The sequence below is a fragment of the Lissotriton helveticus genome, chromosome 5_1 (genome assembly GCF_964261635.1).
Source record: "Lissotriton helveticus chromosome 5_1, aLisHel1.1, whole genome shotgun sequence".
In the NCBI taxonomy this organism is placed as follows: domain Eukaryota; kingdom Metazoa; phylum Chordata; class Amphibia; order Caudata; family Salamandridae; genus Lissotriton; species Lissotriton helveticus.
In genome coordinates, this window is record NC_136065.1 from 596429407 (window position 1) to 596448904 (window position 19498).

A 19498-nucleotide genomic window follows, 5' to 3' on the forward strand; every position below is an offset into this window, starting at 1 on the left:
GCAGGGACCGCAAGAGTGAGGTAAAAGGGCAGCAGCGTCTGGTAGTGGATTAACCCTTCCATGCTCATGACAAGCCCAGCACGTCATAAGTCACAGTGGAGCTGGGCTCGTCATAACGGCCGCGGCCCGCCCGCGCACGATTGATTCCCCGCCTGTGTGGGAGAATTAATCAGTGGGCGGGGTTGTGACGAGCCTAGCTCGTCATGAACACAGCTCCACTGTGACTCATGACGAGCCCAGCTCGCCATGAGCACTGCGGCGCCGCCCCCTCCCCCCCTCACGGGGAAATTACCCCCGCGGCAAAGGGGTTAAAGATAATTGAGGTGAACCCAACACTATTAGTTGATTTTGTGTGCTCCCTGGCACTCATTCTTTTACAAATTAAGCACTGTTGTGTGGTCTGTGACCGTGACAAGTGGCATCACCATGAATAAGAACCTTGCAGCCAACCTGAACAGACACAGCACCCCCTCAATGGCCTGGCGATAGGGTGAGCTCTCTCTCTCCAGTGGGACTGAACAGATACAAGCACTCAGTCCAGCAGCGCAGAAACAAGTGGGGCTCTCTCCACCAATCCTGGAACTGAGAGAAGAAGCCCCATTCCCCTGGCCTGAACCCAAAATACACACCTCTTTGGACTGTCAGAAGTCTGACCCCCCCAAGAGTCAAAAACCAACCACAATCATGTCCTTGAACCCGCAAGGCATCATCACACAGCCATGACCAAACTAAGCACCCTCCTCGCGACCTGCACCCAGACTGGGAATGCCCAATGGCAAACACTCAAACCGGAAGTGCTGTAGTGTTTTGTTCTTGTAGGTCAACCTTAAATGGACTTGTATAAAATGTACTAATGTTACGGTGTCAACAAATGTCAAATATAGCCACAGAAACATTTCACAAGGCTAAGCACACACTTCACAACTACATGCCACTTTCACCATACTACACTAACAAAATTCACTTACTGCAATTTCCCTATGCTGCTTTTATTCGGTGAATCGGGTAAAGATTTTTTTATGCGAAGGGAATGAGGGTAAAAGTTAATAGCTAAACATTTAAACCACAAATGTTTGACCTGAACACCTGGTCCGGACAAGCAGCCATTCATTCTATCAATGATTGGCTGACTGACTACGCAGTCCCCTTTTAGGAGAACCCAAATTACAAACGTAATATTGACAGTTGTGTGATTTTCAAGATGCATATAATTCTGACAACCTCACCGACAGAAACATGCAAAACAATGAAAAGCTGTACGGAAAAAACAACAAGGCTATATCACGTAGAACACCTTCACGGACAGGGCTCAGTCAGATGCAGGTTTAAGAGTAGACTCTACAAGAGGGTGAATGATCATGAGTTAATGGGGACTCAGGATTAAGCTCCCACAAATCTAGAGGTGATCAAAAATAATAAAGTAATAAATAACCTCCCTCAGAATATGCACTTGTGAGCTACCTGCCACATACTACAGTCGGTAAGCAACCAGGTAATCTCCCTTGGCAACAATGTCGCAGTGTAATTAGTGCACCTAGGACTGCTACACACACAAAGAAGGCTGAATTTCTATTTTAAGGCACAGTTATGTAGCTTGTAAGTGGGGTTAAGCCAGGAGTATAGTAGAAACTCCTAACACTTAAATCAACCACTGAAATCTACCTGGTGACGTCCACCAGTAAGTAAATTTACCCTAACTTAACGTGAAACAGTAGTAACACTGTTAGTCTACTACAGGTCACCATTCCTGGGTGGGAGAGGTAGTACTAAGGAACAAAGGGAACCCTAGAGCCATTCAGGGACCTTAAGTATTCACCAGAACAGTGGCCCTGAGGCACACAACATCAACAATCTTAAACACAGAAAAGTTGTTTATTAGTAACAAAAGAGAAATTTCAAAAAAAGTAAAATCAAACTTATTAACAATGGTGCAGTGGGTGAGGGTGACAAAACGTGCTCGGTGCACTGTTTTATGTGATACACACGTAATTTTAGAGGTCAAAGTGCGTATTCCAAAACAAGAGCGGCAAGGCCCGTTAGTAGTTGATAAACAGTGCAAATAGGGTCCTTAACAACAGTAAACGTTTCAATCCTTTAAGTGAATCCATCAGGATTCAAAGGTTTTTTAAGGGCCTGAAAGTTAGATGGGAAAAGCTTCAAGGCATTTAGGGTAGAAATACTCTAAATACATGTGAAAAATTGAAAATAGGAGTAGCCACTATCGAGCATGCTTAAAATAGCCAGGGACATGTACACTGGCTCCAGCAATCCAAAATGACAGAACCCTCTGACAGGTAGAAGTTACAAGTTTTGCTGACGGCCAATTAAGGATTGATATGGGACAACGCCCTTGATTGCTGCACAAGGTCATGTAGACGAATTCAGTATAAAGCAGACACAGTGATTCACTGGTAGGCCTTGCGGAACGATGGAACATGATTTGCTCCTCAGATCCTTGATGAAACAGGGACTTTAACATCTGACGCTGAAGGCATCAATAATCCCTTCGCTGTCTCCAGTAAACATTTTATGCTGTCAACGGGCCTAATAGCATGGTGGCCGCAGTCAGACCTACCGAAGAACTTCCAGCCGAGCGCCTGAAGAAGGGTAGTAGAAGTGACCTTTGAACAGCCACCAACAGTGGATGAACTGATGCTCTATCCTCCATGCAGTTGGGCTAAAGGCTCCCCAGCTGATCTCTTAAGCGTATGGCCTCACTCCTCCCACCTCACATGTTGGCTATGTTTGACTAGGCCTCTTGAGGATAGGCAGGAGTACACTGTGTTAGAAAGCTATTAATAGGGCTATACGATGTCATGAACATTTTGGGGTCAAAGGTGGGAGCATTTCCACATTTCTTCGGGATTTAATTCATAAGGGCATGCCTAATTAAGTACATCTTGCTATGCATATGTAGTCATGTGCATGTATATAATAATAGCCCATAACTACTTTGACATGTAATGATACAAACTATACCGTGTATGTCTGAGAGGTTGATCTATTTAAATGAGAATTAAATATTTTATATAAAAACCGCATTGAATAGCCTTCATGTCCTCAGATGACTTCAGACATCCTAACTCCTTTAAGCTACCCGGATAACAGGACAGGCACTTAAGGGCATGGCGCCCAGGTTCCTCCGAGAGTCAGAAGGGTAAGTCGGGCAGTACACAAGTCAGTAACACGACAACCATTCCCAATGGCGAGTATCATTTTTCTGTCGTCCACAGATTCCTTTTAGCCCTCTTCCGTACCCCGAACTCCGCCACAAACAAAGCCCTAGTTGCTGTGTTAGTACACTGCGTAACCGAGCCAGGGCCCTTGGCACCTCTGGCTGACAGTGCGCGCCAAAAAAGCGCCTCCATCGAATGACCTTGCCGAGTTTGTTTTTCCCACCCTTGTGGCGACGAGGATTGCACAAGAGTTTGTCACCACCGTAAGTGAACCTGCGAAAATCCCTCGCGCAGCGCATGAGTCACCGTCAACAAAGGGGAGATAGTGAGAGAGTCCTCCACGGGCTGGTACCGGCCCGCAGCTGGCACTCCCCCGGCTCCAGGAATTTTTATTTGGGTGGGCCAATGGTGTATTTGGGTGGGCCACTGAGTTAGTCGCGTCCGGCATGACTCGCGGGGGGGGGGGGGGGGAGAGGGGGCAGGGGGGTCACGCGGGGGGGGGGGTAATTTAATAATATCTTTTTTTTAAATGTAGCTTACCAGGTGCCACGGCTTCTCAGCTCCTGCCCAGGATGCAAGCAGCCAGGCTCCCTCCCCAATGGTGCATAATTCCAGTGGCCCTGGTTATATCAATACACCCCAGCAGGCAGCAGTTATTGACTGTGCTGTCTGAACAAATAACTATGGCGTAAACATGTTCAGTTTCGCTGGTTTTGATTGAAAGGGCTTTATTTTTTTTTCCAAGGAAGGAGTACATGATCAAACATTTGGTCTCTCAGAAAAACCATAACACTTTCTGTGGTGGCCCTCCTTTGACTGAGGTAACTTAAAAGTTACACTGCGGTGACCCTAGGGCCCAGGAACCTCGCTGCCAAGGGCATCTGCTGACAAAGCCTATACATTAAATGCCACATCGCAAAGAGATAGGTATAGTGGGGTTGGTTTCTGGTTAAATCCTGAGTTTGAGATGGGAGGTTGGTAGAGCAATCAGCAGGGGCAGCTGGTGACATTTGAAAGTGGTGAGCCGTAAACTAATTTGCATATTGCACCGCAGTGAGCGAGCGCAGCGAGCGAGCCCAAACCACCTTGCATCCATCCATACATCATTCATGCATCCACCCACCCTTCATCCATACATCATTCATTCATGCATCCACCCATCCATCCATCATGCATCCACCCATCATGCATGCATCCATGCATCCATCCATACATCATTCATGCATCCACCCATCCATCCACCCACCCATCCTGCATCCATATATCATTCATTCATGCATCCACCCATCCATCCACCCACCCATTCAACCTGCATCCATCATTCATGCATCCATCCACCCATCAAAGAAAAACCAAAGGTGATGATGGACGGAGCGTTGACAATACAAACACTCACCCCCAGTCAACTGATCTGGGTTTAATCCATCACCGTTCTTTAGCTCACTCTGCCACCCCAGTTCAGACATGGCCATATGCAAATCAGTCTGACCCTGTGCCTCATGGGAACAGTCCAGCCCGAACTGCCAAGCCATGTCTTCCCTGGACCGGAATCAAGCTTCCCAGGACCGGTTTCTGGCATTACAGCCGTCTTCAGCCGGGCTTGCTTGACTCCAGTGGCAAAGTGAGCAAGGGACTCACGTCTGAGCATACCCTGCCACTTAGGGCGAACAAAGAAAAACCAAAGGTGATGATGGACGGAGCGTTGACAATACTAACACTCACCCCCAGTCAACTGATCTGGGTTTAATCCATCACCGTTCTTTAGCTCACTCCGCCACCCCAGTTCAGACATGGCCCACCCATCCTGCATCCATACATCATTCATTCATGCATCCATCCATCCACCCACCCATCCAACCTGCATCCATCATTCATGCATCCAACCACCCATCATGCATGCATCCATGCATCCATACATCATTCATGCATCCACCCATCCATCCACCCACCCTGCATCCATACATCACTCATTCATGCATCCACCCATCCATCCATCCATCCACCCACCCATCCAACCTGCATCCATCATTCATGCATCCATCCACCCATCATGCATGCATCCATGCATCCATCCATACATCATTCATGCATCCACCCATCCATCCACCCACCCTGCATCCATACATCACTCATCCATGCATCCACCCATCCATCCATCCATCCACCCACCCATCCAACCTGCATCCATCATTCATGCATCCATCCACCCATCATGCATGCATCCATGCATCCATCCATACATCATTCATGCATCCACCCACCCATCCTGCATCCATATATCATGCATTCATGCATCCACCCATCCATCCATCCACCCACCCATCCAACCTGCATCCATCATTCATGCATCCATCCACCCATCAAAGAAAAACCAAAGGTGATGATGGACGGAGCGTTGACAATACAAACACTCACCCCCAGTCAACTGATCTGGGTTTAATCCATCACCGTTCTTTAGCTCACTCTGCCACCCCAGTTCAGACATGGCCATATGCAAATCAGTCTGACCCTGTGCCTCATGGGAACAGTCCAGCCCGAACTGCCAAGCCATGTCTTCCCTGGACCGGAATCAAGCTTCCCAGGACCGGTTTCTGGCATTCCAGCCGTCTTCAGCCGGGCTTGCTTGACTCCAGTGGCAAAGTGAGCAAGGGACTCACGTCTGAGCATACCCTGCCACTTAGGGCGAACAAAGAAAAACCAAAGGTGATGATGGACGGAGCGTTGACAATACTAACACTCACCCCCAGTCAACTGATCTGGGTTTAATCCATCACCGTTCTTTAGCTCACTCCGCCACCCCAGTTCAGACATGGCCCACCCATCCTGCATCCATACATCATTCATTCATGCATCCATCCATCCACCCACCCATCCAACCTGCATCCATCATTCATGCATCCAACCACCCATCATGCATGCATCCATGCATCCATCCATACATCATTCATGCATCCACCCATCCATCCACCCACCCTGCATCCATACATCACTCATTCATGCATCCACCCATCCATCCATCCACCCACCCATCCAACCTGCATCCATCATTCATGCATCCATCCACCCATCATGCATGCATCCATGCATCCATCCATACATCATTCATGCATCCACCCACAGCACGCCCATTAGGAGACCGAAGGGCTCCTAATGGGCATGCGCAAAAAAGCACGAACACAAGTGCGCATGCGTGGGCACGGGTAAAAACGTCACCCTCCGTCCCCACGCATGTGCACTCGTGTTGCTGCCTGCCTGGTGACAATCATGTCAATCAACATGACGCCTCCTGACGTCATGCTGACTGGCATGCATTGTCAGTTCTCCCTCGGTGTCTCCTGCAGGCGGCTCCGGGCGGGGGGGGGCTACGCCCCCACACCCCTATGGACGCACCGCGCCTGGCAGTGAGGATGCCTTGCCTGGCCAGAATTAGTTGGAGTCGGGCCAGCCATCCACTGCGAGGAGGGAGGGAGCAAAACCCTGTTTATTGCCCTCATCACTTCCTGTTCCAAGGGGAGTGAAAACTCTGGCCCGTCGTAGCAGCATCTCCCGTGGTGAGGCCTCACTGTCATACCCTAAGGCAGTGGTCTTCAAACTTTTTTGCATGGGGCCCCCCAAAGCAAAATGTTTTGAAGTTGGGGACCCATGCAAAACTTTATTCCAAGGATCGTAAAACAGGAGAGGCAGGGCTGAGAGCAAAGGCAGAGCTTTTGAGATCATATCATGGACACTTTTTTGTAGCTCATAATCCACAGTAAATGTGAAACATATGATAGGGAAAATCATCAAGCAATAACAGAAATTGACAAAAAACCTGTTCTCTCAATAAATTGGTTCTTGTGAGCCCCTCGCACTCCTGGGCCCCAATGGAATTTTATTTTCTGCACTAATTATAGCTGAGGCCCTAATTAGCCCCCTACCTCCTCTGCCTCTTTCACAACTTACCGACCATGGCTATCACTCTAATCTTGAAACAGGTTATCCATCACTTTTTGGGTTTTACGTAAGGGCATTGGGAAACTTTAAATAAGCACCATTTACATTACACAAATACAAGTTCATAAAATGTATTATATACATTTTTTTATTTTAGGCACTGGACTATTAAGTGATTTGAGTTGAGCTGACAGGAGGACCTGAACTAGGTTCCAAAGTAGGAAGCTCTTGCCATTAGGACACAACTCCTCCCTTTTAGAAATAATGAGCTCCAATGTTCTGTCCCCACCTTTTCGCAGTGAAGGTGCTCTCATCTCTCTGTGAAACGCCCTTCGCAAAGCTTGACTGGTCACCTTTCTTTTGCTTTTTGCTATATTTGGGTATTAAACCAGCATTAATGAGGTAAAATCAATGCCCAGATAGTTTTTACCAAATGTAAAAATGACAAAGTAGATGCATGACAAAATGTTCTGCATAACCCCACATAATTTTCCTTTTCTTGCCACATAATTTAGTCAACCCTGCCACATGATTTGGTCCTCCCCTGCGGCATGATTCCAGTGACCCTGGCTTTAATAGGCCTCTCATGACACTGGACCCTATGCAACTGGTTAAGCAACACACATAAAAGCAGCCGAGGAGCTAATATATTCTTTATGTCATACCATAGTGCTTTTTACCACAGGCATGGAACGTGTAGCTTATAAATACACTAGTTACTATTTCCCACTGTGAAAACCAGGATTCAAATCGGCGACTCTCTGGTCAGACACAGAAATCTGCAGTGATTGCTTTAGATAACTGAGGTTTATAATGTAAGAGAGTATATTTTTGCAAAATTCGTTTCATTTGCTTTGTTTTTTCATTTACTGTGTGTGCGCTTTTTTTTAAATATGCAGTTATATGAAGATGAAAAAATTACATAGTTATTAGCATGTTGTGTTTACCCTTGAGCCCCGTCTCCCTACTCACTGACAGTGCCCCAGGAAAAACTCAGGATTACAGGTGCAAACTTTTTATGCTGTTTAACTTCTGCATATAAAAGAAGACAGCCTGTGAACTCACCAGATACACGTCGATGCTTGCAGGCGATCTTCATTCACAATTCCTTCCTTGCAGTTGTGCCCCCCTGGGAATGCAATCACGGGCCCCCAGGGAGGTGTGCACAACCGTTTGAAGACCTGTGCCCTAAGGCCAGGGCCGGCGCTCCCACCACATGCTGTGCCTGCTGGCTTTGGCCCATTGTCATTCTATATGTGACAATGGGCCGCGATAATCTGTGCTGGGCTGCACAGAGGCTGCAGCAGTCTCTTGACTTCGGATCAGGAGAGCCAGCCTGAACACTTGATGGGGGAGGAACGGCTCACATCAGGCCTCAGGCCAAGGCTCCTGTTTGGGTGGGCCGGGCTCATGTTTGGGTGGGCCCGGCCCACCCGGCCCACCCTCTAGAACCGGGCCTGAGCTGGCATCACGTGCCCTCCCGTGCAGACCGCAGGCCGACCGCAGGTTCCCGGCGCCCTGGCATCTAGTAATCCCGGCCTCAGTAAGCAGCGATGGGAGAGGGGCATTTAAATATATACACGCAGCGCTTCGTGATGGGTATACAGGGTGCAGCGTGAGAGAGCGCTGGGGGCGGGCGACTGCATGAAGTATGTATGAGAGAGGCCCTGGCTGCATGCAACGTGTGAGAGAGGACCTAAACGTATGCAGGGTATAAGATACACGTGGATATAGCATGTGTGAGATGCCCTGGGAGAGCGACATTTGTGCATACGGTGAGAGACAGAGAGACCTTGGGTATATGCTGTTTGAGGAGAGGAAGAGAGGCCCAGGCTGCATGCAACAACTGAGGGGCCTAAAAGTATGCAGGGTATAAGACAGACCCGGATATGGCATGTGTGAGATGCCCTGGGAGAGCGACATTTGTGCATACGGTGAGTGCCAGAGAGACCACCCCACTCCCACATGACCAGAACCCCACACTTCCGACTAGCTTCCCAGGACAACCAACCTCACCTGACTGCACCCAACACAACATGACTCTCTCCCAACCCATCTCCCCCCCACTCTTTGCACTCCCTCCACTCCTAGCCCTCACTCTCCCCCCAACCTCTCCCCCCCCCCCACTCTTTGCACTCCCGCCACTCCTGGCCCTCTCTCCTCCCTCAACCTCCCCCCCCACTCTCACTCCCTTCTACCACACTGTCACCCTCGCAACACCCAGCCTCCACAATTCCCGCAATTGCCTCACCCCCCCTATCATTGATTCCCTGTCCAATAACACCAACACCATCGCTAATCCTATCACTCCACCCCCCTCAACATCCCTTCCTACCCGAACATCAACACACTCACTAACACCTCCAACTCCAACACCAACTCCAACCACTCTAACACCCCCACCCCTCTCCCCCCCATCTCCAGTAACCTAGACACTTGCTCTCCATCAATGCCCACCCCCAACTCCTTACCCAACCCCACGCTGGACACGATCATGTCCACCCTCCTCCAAGTGAGAGAAGAACTCAGCACCCTCAAAGAGTTACTCCTCAAACACCCCAGAAACCCCCCTACCGCCTCCTCTTCCCAACCTAACATCATATTCCCCTCACATCCTACTCACCCCCTACATTGGACCTCTATCCCCTCTCACAATACCTCCAACCGCCCTCAACTCCGCACCCTCAGAGAGTTACCCCTCACACACCCCAGACACCCCCCTCCCACCTCCACTGCTCAACCTAACAACATATCCCCCTCACTTCCTACTCACCCCCTACATTGGCCCTCTATCCCCTTTCGCAATACCTCCAACCGCCCTCGACGCACTAACAAGACTCTTTCGGACCTCGACATACACACCCTACTCCGCACATATGCCCCGACTCGCCAAAACCCCGGCTCGCCATCCACCTCCATCTTAGCCACCACACACATGTCCATTCCTACGATTCTCTCCAACCCTCTCAGACACCCCACACATAACAACAGAAGCTCCGTCCTCAACAACCTCACTAAAGTCCCCCTCACTTTAGATCCCTCCTCCTCCCTCTGCACCCCCAAACTCAAATGCACACTTCTCAACTGTAGATCGGCCCAAAGACACTCCTCGGAGATCGCTGATCTCATCACTTCCTTGAACCTTGACCTAGCCATCCTAACGGAAACATGGTTAACTGAATCTTCTACTCCTATCATGGATATCCTAGTCCCCCCCAACTACTGCATCATTAGACTTGACAGGTCCAGGAAGACAGGCGGTGGAATCGCATGCATTTACAAGAGCAACCTTTCAATTAATAAAGTCACCGCCCCTTCTCTTACCTCCTGTGAATACATCGGCCTTGATGTCATCAGTGAAAACAAACCAGTGTGTTCACTACACATCATCTACCACCCACCTGGGGACAACCTCACCTTCTCCCAACAACTCATGGACACAATCTCAATCAACTCAGGACGGCAAAACACACAAATTTACCTTGGCGATTACAATCTTCACTGGAATGACTGTAGTGACGCAGTGGTCAATAGCCTCAAAAATTACCTCAACGCTTCTGACCTCACCCAAATTTGCAACAGCCCGACCCATGACAAAGGCTCTATCCTCGACCTTATCATCTCCAAAGAAGGTACTACTCAACTTGATTCAATCCAACCATGTGACTGGTCAGATCACCACATTGTCACATTATTCATCAATGAAAAAATTAAACGTATCCCGGCCCAATCCACCAAACCCAAAGTATGGAAAAGAGACTTGAAGAAACTCAATCCAAACTCTCTACCCTCTAACAGCTGCAATCTCCTTCTTCCCCCTACCGGCGTTACTGATGTTCAGTGCTTAACCGACCACTATCTCAACGCCATGACCTCAATAATCAATGAGGCTGCACTGTTGCATCTGAAAAGAGTCTCCACCAAGATCTCCAACCCGTGGTACGACGGGAGCCTCAATGAAGACAGACGGGCCATGCGAATGGCAGAGCGCACCTGGAGATCTGTCCCCTCGGCACTGCACCTAAAAACTCTAAAGAAAAAGAGAAACGCATACTTCAGGAAAATAAAACGCTCAAAGTCAGATTTCTTCAGACTCCAGCTCGACCAAGCAAAAAACCGTCCAAGAAAGCTGTTCGAGCTAATCCGATCACAATCCAAGGAACAACCCAAAGCAGTAGACAGTATGGGCAATGCACCTTCTTGTGAAGATTTCTCTGCTTTCTTTAGCCAAAAAACTGACAACATAAGGAGCGATCTCCTCATTGATGCAAGCCTTTACTCCAAACCCCACTGCATAACACCCAAGAAACCAAAAAACAATGCGACATGGTCATCCTTTGGTACTTACTCTGAAGAAGAAATTGACAGACTACTCAGCACCCTGAAACCATCCAATCACCTCAATGACCCTCTTCCTGCTAACGCTGTAAAAGACTTCACCCCTTTGCTCCTCCCACTCTGGACTAAAATTATCAATAGCTCACTTCAACAAGGAACCATCCCTGACTCCCTCAAAGTTGGACAAGTTACACCTTTACTAAAGAAACCAACAGCCGACCCCACTGATCTAAACAACTACCGTCCTATTACCAACATTCCCACTCTCGCCAAACTGTTGGAAAAATGCGTTCAACTACAATTGACAAAGCACATAGAACAGTTTGATCTCCTCAACCCTCATCAATCAGGCTTCAGAGCAGGGCACAGTACCGAAACTGCTATGACTCACATAATTGACGACGCCCTCCAAATTTTAGATCAAAATGATACCTGCCTCCTCATCCTTCTTGATCTCTCCTCAGCATTCGACGCTGTGAAACATGAGAACTTACTCGAACTCCTAAACACAAGAATGGGTCTTTCTGGGACTGTTCTTCAATGGTTCACCTCCTTTCTACACAACAGGTCTCAGAAATTCAAGAGCAACAACCGGATGTCCTCTCCAGTACCTGTATCGTTAGGTGTCCCTCAAGGATCCTGCCTATCCCCTACTTTGTTCAACCTAGTTATGGAACCTCTCACCGCATTGCTACAAGCATCCAATGTACACTTTCACATGTACGCCGATGACACTCAACTATATCTCAAACTACAATCACCCAAAGACATTATGCGTCTGAACTCAACAATCAGAAGCACACAATCCTGGCTGGCCGATAACCACCTCAAACTCAATGCTATGAAAACTGAGTTCCTTCTGATCTCACCTCCCGCGAAAATCTCTACCACTCAAACCTGGCTTAAACACCTAACTGCACTCAATGTCCAACCGACCATAGTGGATTCAGCAAAATCTTTAGGCATAACACTTGACGCCAATCTCAATATGCAGCAGCATATAAGCAAGGCAACTAAGGGAGCGAACTTCCAAATAAATACCTTGAGGAAACTTAAACCCTTCCTCCCAGCCGAGGACTTCCAAACTGTAGTACAAGCACTAATCATCCCTCGCATAGACTACGGCAGCATCGCCCTCTGCGGTCTCCCCCTAACCACAACTGCACCCCTAAGAGCTTCACTTAACGCGGCAGCGAGACTCATCACTGGATAAAAAAATACTCACATATCTCCCCTGACTTAAAATCCCTGAATTGGCTGCCTTTTGAAGCCAGAATACATCTGAAAATTGCCTGCTTGACGCACAAAGCTATACACCTGAACTCACCCGGCTACCTCACTCAGAAGCTGACAATTTCCGGCGGCTCCAGAACCACCAGAAGTACAAACAATCTTCTGCTGAAGCCTCGAAGATTCCGGAAGGAAAGAACTTACAAACGCTCCTTCTCAGGAATGGCGCCCAGGATCTGGAACTCACTCCCTCCTAAAACCAGGCTCATCCCCTCCACTTTTCTTTTTAAGAAGGAAGTTAAAGCTATCCTCATGGCTAAATACACTTGAACTACTACTTCTGATCTTCTAAGACTGTGCGTCGATCTGTATTACTTATTTGATCCCTTGCACATGTGTTTTACTTGTATTATCGACCCTACCCGATTGCTCATGCTCCCTCCTATTTGTACTACTTGCATTGACGACCTACCATCCTAACTATGCTCCCTCATGTACCCACCCTACCCCTTACCCCCTTGCCTATGTAAAGCGCTCTGTTATCTGCAAAGATCTTGTTAGCGCTATATAAAACTTTCAAAATAAATAAATAAAATAAAAATAAATAAATATGCTGTGTGAGGAGAGGAAGAGAGGCCCTGGCTGCATGCAACGTGTGAGAGGCCCTAAAAGTATGCAGGGTATAATAATCCACATTTGTATAGCGCACAATCACCCGTTAGGGTCTCTAGGCGCTGGGGGCCGTCGGGAAGATTAAGCAAGCTATTGCCCAGAGTCACATGGTGCTGGGCTAACCTGCCGCCGGAGCCGGGGATCGAACCCTGATCCCTAGATTCCAGCGTCAGTCGCCCCGGCCGCGGCGCCACACCTCTCCCCAGGGTATAAGACAGACCCGGATATGGCATGTGTGAGATGCCCTGGGAGAGCGACATTTGTGCATACGGTGAATGCCAGAGAGACCCTGGGTATATGCTGTGTGAGTGAGGAGAGGAAGAGAGGCCCTGGCTGCATGCAACGTGTGAGAGGCCCTAAAAGTATGCAGGATATAAGACATACCCGTATATAGCATGTGCGAGATGTGCTGGGAGAGCGACATTTGTGCATACGGTGAGTGCCAGAGAGACCCTGGGTATATGCTGTTTGAGGAGAGGAAGAGGCCCTGGCTGCATGCAACGTGTGAGAGGCCCTAAAAGTATGCAGGGTATAAGACAGACCCGGATATGGCATGTGTGAGATGTGCTGGGAGAGCCACATTTGTGCATACGGTGAGTGCCAGAGAGACCCTGGATGTATGCGGTGTGAGGGGAGGAAGAGAGGCCCTGGCTGCATGCAGGTCTAGTCCAGAAACCCTGCTTTAATGTACAGAGGCCCTGGCTATGCATGCTGGGTGGAAGCAAGGGCCTGGAAGTATGCAGCAAGCCTGTGAGGGTTCCCCAGCGTGCTCTGGGTACGACACCCAATGCTAACACATCTTTTTAGCTTCCCAGCCAAGGTTCCTTACTCCGCTATTTGCATCGACAACACGAGGGTGATAAAGTAGGGCCTGACTACCTATGTGCTGGCGATTCAGATGATTTTAAGGCACCCCTGCACTTATGTCTAACTACAAGTCCCGAAGCCCTTCGTGGGAAAAGCGCCCCCCACCCACGTTACTCCGTGGCATCTCCCTGCAAACTCATGAGCCACGGGGCACGTTCAATTGCATGTATTTAAAGGACCTTTAGCACATGTGCGTTTGTGGAACTGCGTCCTAAGTCCGCACTAACCAGTGTACATTACTCCCTTTTGCAGGGTCCGCTCTTACACCTGCATCTGACTGAGCCCTTCTTTGGAAAGTGTACCATGTGATTGTCCCTCAAGTCTTTTGGGCGTTAAAAGTTCTCGGTTGTGTAAGTGCTACAGACATCTTGAGATGACAGAACAGTCACTGCTATGGCTGTGTTGTGCGTCCTCTGGAATGCCGCGTGCAGTGATGGGCTACTGGTCTGAAGTGCTGTGTGAATTCTTACCTGGAACATTGTGTCCAGTTCTGGAGGCCTCAACAGCCGTGTTGTGTTGACTACTTGGCAGGAGAAAGGGAAGCAGTGGGACCAATAGAAGCTAAAGAAGGGGACAGAAACGCAAGAACGAAGCTGTCGCGTGGATAGGTCACCCTTCCCAAGACACGGGAACATCACCAGATACAGCCACGGGGCACCATAGTGTGGCCGACCTTGATGAAGGAGCAGGAGGGAACAGGAGAGGGAGTACAGGACATCAGCTGGAGCACTGTGTCCAGCTCCAGAGGCCTTATCTGGAGCGCCAACTCTGGAAGCTCTATCTGGCATTTCTATTCTTGGAAATCTCGTGTCAGGAAGGATAAATGGGAAACAGCAAATACCACGACCGCCGAACAACGCGTTGACTTTGCAAAGCGGGTGGAAAAACAAATGCGTCTGAACCAATCATTCCTTTTACAACGCAAGTCGTTACAACGTTCCCTCCTGTTGCGTGGACTGGAGTTGGAATAGAAAATTATACTATTTGAAAGTCCAGCCCCCCCCCAGGCAAGTCGTTGTAATGATTCAAATTAATTAGTTGTTCTGCCGACGTTTTTTTAAGGAATGTGTGGGAAAGGAAAGCGTGGTTGCGTCATACAACCATAAAGACAGGCTGGAGACAATCCAGAGGTGGGTGACCAAAAAGGTAACTTGCTTATACCACTCGTCCTATCTAGTCATGCTCTAGATTGTTAACATACACATACTGGAAGACCATATAAAAGGCAGAAAAAGACAGCCACAAATAATCCACACTGACGCAAATCAATACAGGGACTCCTGGGACACAAGCAGCATGATAGGAGCCGGGAGAGGCCAAAGCGGAGGGATACATACCTGTTTTATGCACTGCAGCCTGTCGTTGGTCTGCTGTATGTGCCTGTCCATAGAATTCATTCTGACCGTCTCCTCCAGGCCTCTACCTGGAAGCCATTAACTGCGCCAACCTATGAGAAAATGAAAAAGAGATGGAATAAGACACCAAGTCTGAGCTGGTGGTGCAACAGTCGATTCATCAGCTTTCGGTGTTCATTTTCATATGGTTCTACTGTCAGCTAGAGGCGTTACTCATTTGTACAACATTAAAGGACATGATTATAACAAATAACAAATGTTGCATTTCATAGTGCCTAACTGCACAGATTGGCTTCTAGGCACTTTCCCTTTAGTGCAAAAACAACAGTTGATGGACAGAATGCAGAACAATGTTATACATTCACCCCAGTACAGAGATCTGGGCCTAAATCCATCCATGTCTTCCCTGGACATGGCTTTGCAGTTCGGGCTGGACTGTTCCCATGAGGAACAGAATCAAGGCTGATTTTCATATTTCCATGTCTGAACTGGGGTGGGGTGGTGAGCAAAAAAACGATGGATTTAGGCCCAGATCTCTGTACTGGGGTGAATGTATGACATTGTTCTGCATTCTGTCCATCAACTGTTGTATTTACACTTTCCCTTTAGTGCCCATCAAGAGTGAAATGTAACTGAATGGGGAAACTGAAAGTTAAAGAGATAAAACCAATTATGTAAAAGAATATGTGTTCCCGTGTGCACGCACTATATTTAGAAGGATTTGAACAGGACATGTTGAAAGGCTGACCAGCATTACCAACATGCTATAGTGCAAGATTTGTATACACAGGTCCACAACACACACACTTGAGTTGAAAAAAGTCCCCCTCCAAAACAAACACAAATACACACACACGTCACAAGCGAAGCTTCAGACACAGGTGTACTCAGTTCAGTACACAGTCCAATCACATGTTATATTAAGTAGCAACAACCCAGATATGTACACAGGTGGTCATAACTTGCACAGGTTCATTCTGAGCAAATAATCACACAATCCGAAGCCTAGCCCTGTGTGTTGGGAAGAGTGATGAGGAATCCTGCACCTCATTTCAGACGTGGGCAGCTGGTTTTTATGGAGTACAGTGTGCGACAGTCGTTGCATCTGTCGGTGAGGGTTGTACCAAGCTGGGAAGTCTGATGGATCACAACTCCATATATGTTTCTTTAAACTATGGGTACATACGTCTAGTGCATGGCTACTCTCAGTATAAAACAAGCATTTGCAATGCAATAGGTCTCGCATTAGGAAAGTTTGAGCTATTGGTATTGTAAATGACACATGTTTTATTTATGTTTGTTTTGAAAATAGCGAAATTAATAGCTTTGTCATTTACAATGCCAATACTTTTAACTTTTGCAAATGTGACATCTATAGCATTTGTAATGTAAGATGTTTTGTATTTACGTGACTTAGATGTATTGATATTACAAACAACAATGGCTTTTACATTTTTAAAATAATTAATACTTAAATAAAAGTTATTGTAATTTATAATGGCAATAGCTTAAACTTTTGGAAATAACTTTTGTGAAGATTATGTTCAGTGTATTTTATTGTGACGAAAATCCAAGGACAGAAGTGAAATATTAACATCATTTTTGTGACATTTGTAATAAAGCTTGAAACATTGAGAGAACATATTTGAACCAGTTGTTGTTGATTGGTTGCACAGATTGATGCTGTGGTGGCGCTGAGTGATGTTGTGGTGGCGACGAGTGATGCTGTAGCGTGCAGTGATGCTGTGATAGTGCATAGTGATGCTGTAGTGCCCCTGAGTGATGCTGTGGTGGTGCGATAGATAGATAGAGTGAGGGCGATAGATAGATAGATAGATAGAGGGAGGGTGATAGATAGAGTGAGGGCGATAGAAAAATAGAGTGAGTGCGATAGATAGATAGACTAATGGCGATAGATAGAGTGAGTGTGAAAGATAGACAGATAGAGTGAGGGCGATAGATAGACAGATCGATAGAGTGAGTGGGATAGATAGAGTGAGGGCGATAGATAGATGTGTGTGGTTGTGTGTGTGGTTGTGTGTGTGTGGTTGTGTGTGTGTGTGGTTGTGTGTGTGTGTGGTTGTGTGTGTGTAGTTGTGTGTGTAGTTGTGTGTGTAGTTGTGTGTGTAGTTGTGTGTGTAGTTGTGTGTGTGGTTGGGTGTGTGGTTGGGTGTGTGGTTGGGTGTGTGGTTGGGTGTGTGGTTGGGTGTGTGGTTGGGTGTGTGGTTGGGTGTGCGGTTGGGTGTGCGGTTGGGTGTGCGGTTGGGTGTGCGGTTGGGTGTGCGGTTGGGTGTGCGGTTGGGTGTGGTTGTGTGTGGTTGTGGCTGTGTGTGGCTGTGGTTGTGGCTGTGTGTGGCTGTGGTTGTGGCTGTGTGTGGTTGTGTGTGGTTGTGTGTGTGGCTGTGTGTGGCTGTGTGTGGCGGTGTGTGGTGGTGTGTGGTGGTGTGTGTGGCTGTGCACCCCAGACTAAAATGGATTGAACCTATTTGCCAACAAATGGGCACACAGAATTACCGGGTTGCCTTGCGCATTCTTTAAATCGGACACTAGACCAGTCTTTGCTTGTGCAGTCACCAGGTTCCTTGGCCATATGTGGAGCATTAGGAAAAATGCACAAGAAGATAGCTCATGAAGTAGGCTGACTCCTCCCACTTATACTGTTGCCTGTGCCCTAAGTAGCCTTTGTCATAACTCGCTTTTAACCCAAAAGTAATGGAACTGGGCCATAAAAAGAGCCTTGGAGCAATGCGCTGTACAGATACAATTTAAGAATCCCTCCCTATATAACAGAAATGCTGGCTCTGATAAAACAGTTAATAAGCAGGAGGCTTCACTGTGTATAATTTAGCATTGTGACTTTCGGCCGTTTTTATTCCTTTGCACACATGCTCTCTGTTAACTTGTAAAGGACTAACTTTTTAAGAATTCTAGTATGAATTTTTATTCTTTTTTAGTACAACTACAAAGTCAAACCTATGAACTTTATTATTTACTCAGGTAACTGCACTATTATGACGGTTTTTCCTTGAGCTCGTTTTTAAAGATTTTGTATATGTGAAAACGTTGAAGGCATGAATGCCGAAATAAAGTTTATATTACAAATAAGGGGATACGTGAGTGTTAATTTTTTTATGTTTCTAGTTAGACTGCTGGTGTGGTGGAAACAGAACTTTGAAAACGTTGGGTGGCCCGATTACCCCAAAAATAAAAATAAGGACCCGATGCCAAGATCTGAAAAGTCAGGTCTTAATTGTACTCTTCACGGTATCTGAAAATCTGCTGATCATAAAGGAAATTAACCTTTGTGTGCTCTCCGAACAGCAATCCAAGCCACACCCAATACGGCAACAGTAAACAGAATGCTGCAAAACCCGTCACAGTGCAACCAAAAAACGTGCACAATTTTGTCCAGAAAAGATCCTAAACTAGCTGAAATGCAACGTGGAGACAGAGTTCATTAATCAGTTTGGAAGTTCCATACACAATATGCAGCTCCAAAGAACTTATTTCATCGGAGTTCGCGAAGCACCACAAACTGACCACAAGATGTGCAGGCTACTTTACATAACACTTTATAATAATAATTTCTACATGTCCATTAGCCGCTTTCCCCGTTGCATTTAAAGTGACTTGACGGGTGAAGCAAAACGGACATCAGAACAAAACTCAGAGGGCTCCTGTCAGTCCCCTCTGCCCTCAAGAGGGGGTTGTTTTGTTAGTACATGTGACTACCGGCCTCTGTCCTCAGTGGGCTGGAGAGTCTGTAGTTTCTGTCGATTTATTGGACCGAGTGACCTCCTGCCCGTTTCTTGGACCTGTGTGACCTCCTGCCTCTGCCCTCAGAGGGCCTTGAAGACGTGTGTTTGCCGGTCTGTCTCCAGCGGGGGTACGAGCACAGAAGCAAACGTGGAAAGAAAACAGATGGCG

At 47.5% G+C, this 19498-nt stretch overlaps 1 protein-coding gene across 6 annotated transcripts in view; it reads right to left on the bottom strand.

The window, feature by feature from the left end:
* Positions 1-19498, bottom strand: part of ZMIZ1 (zinc finger MIZ-type containing 1) — a 514453-nt gene that overhangs the window by 153209 nt on the left and 341746 nt on the right. For all 6 annotated transcript variants that reach the window (XM_078642955.1, XM_078642957.1, XM_078642953.1 and 3 more), the window contains one exon: positions 15554-15663. In XM_078642955.1, coding sequence (XP_078499081.1) covers positions 15554-15613 — 60 coding nt within the window. In that variant the 5' untranslated portion in view covers positions 15614-15663. The remainder of the gene's footprint in view (positions 1-15553; positions 15664-19498) is intronic.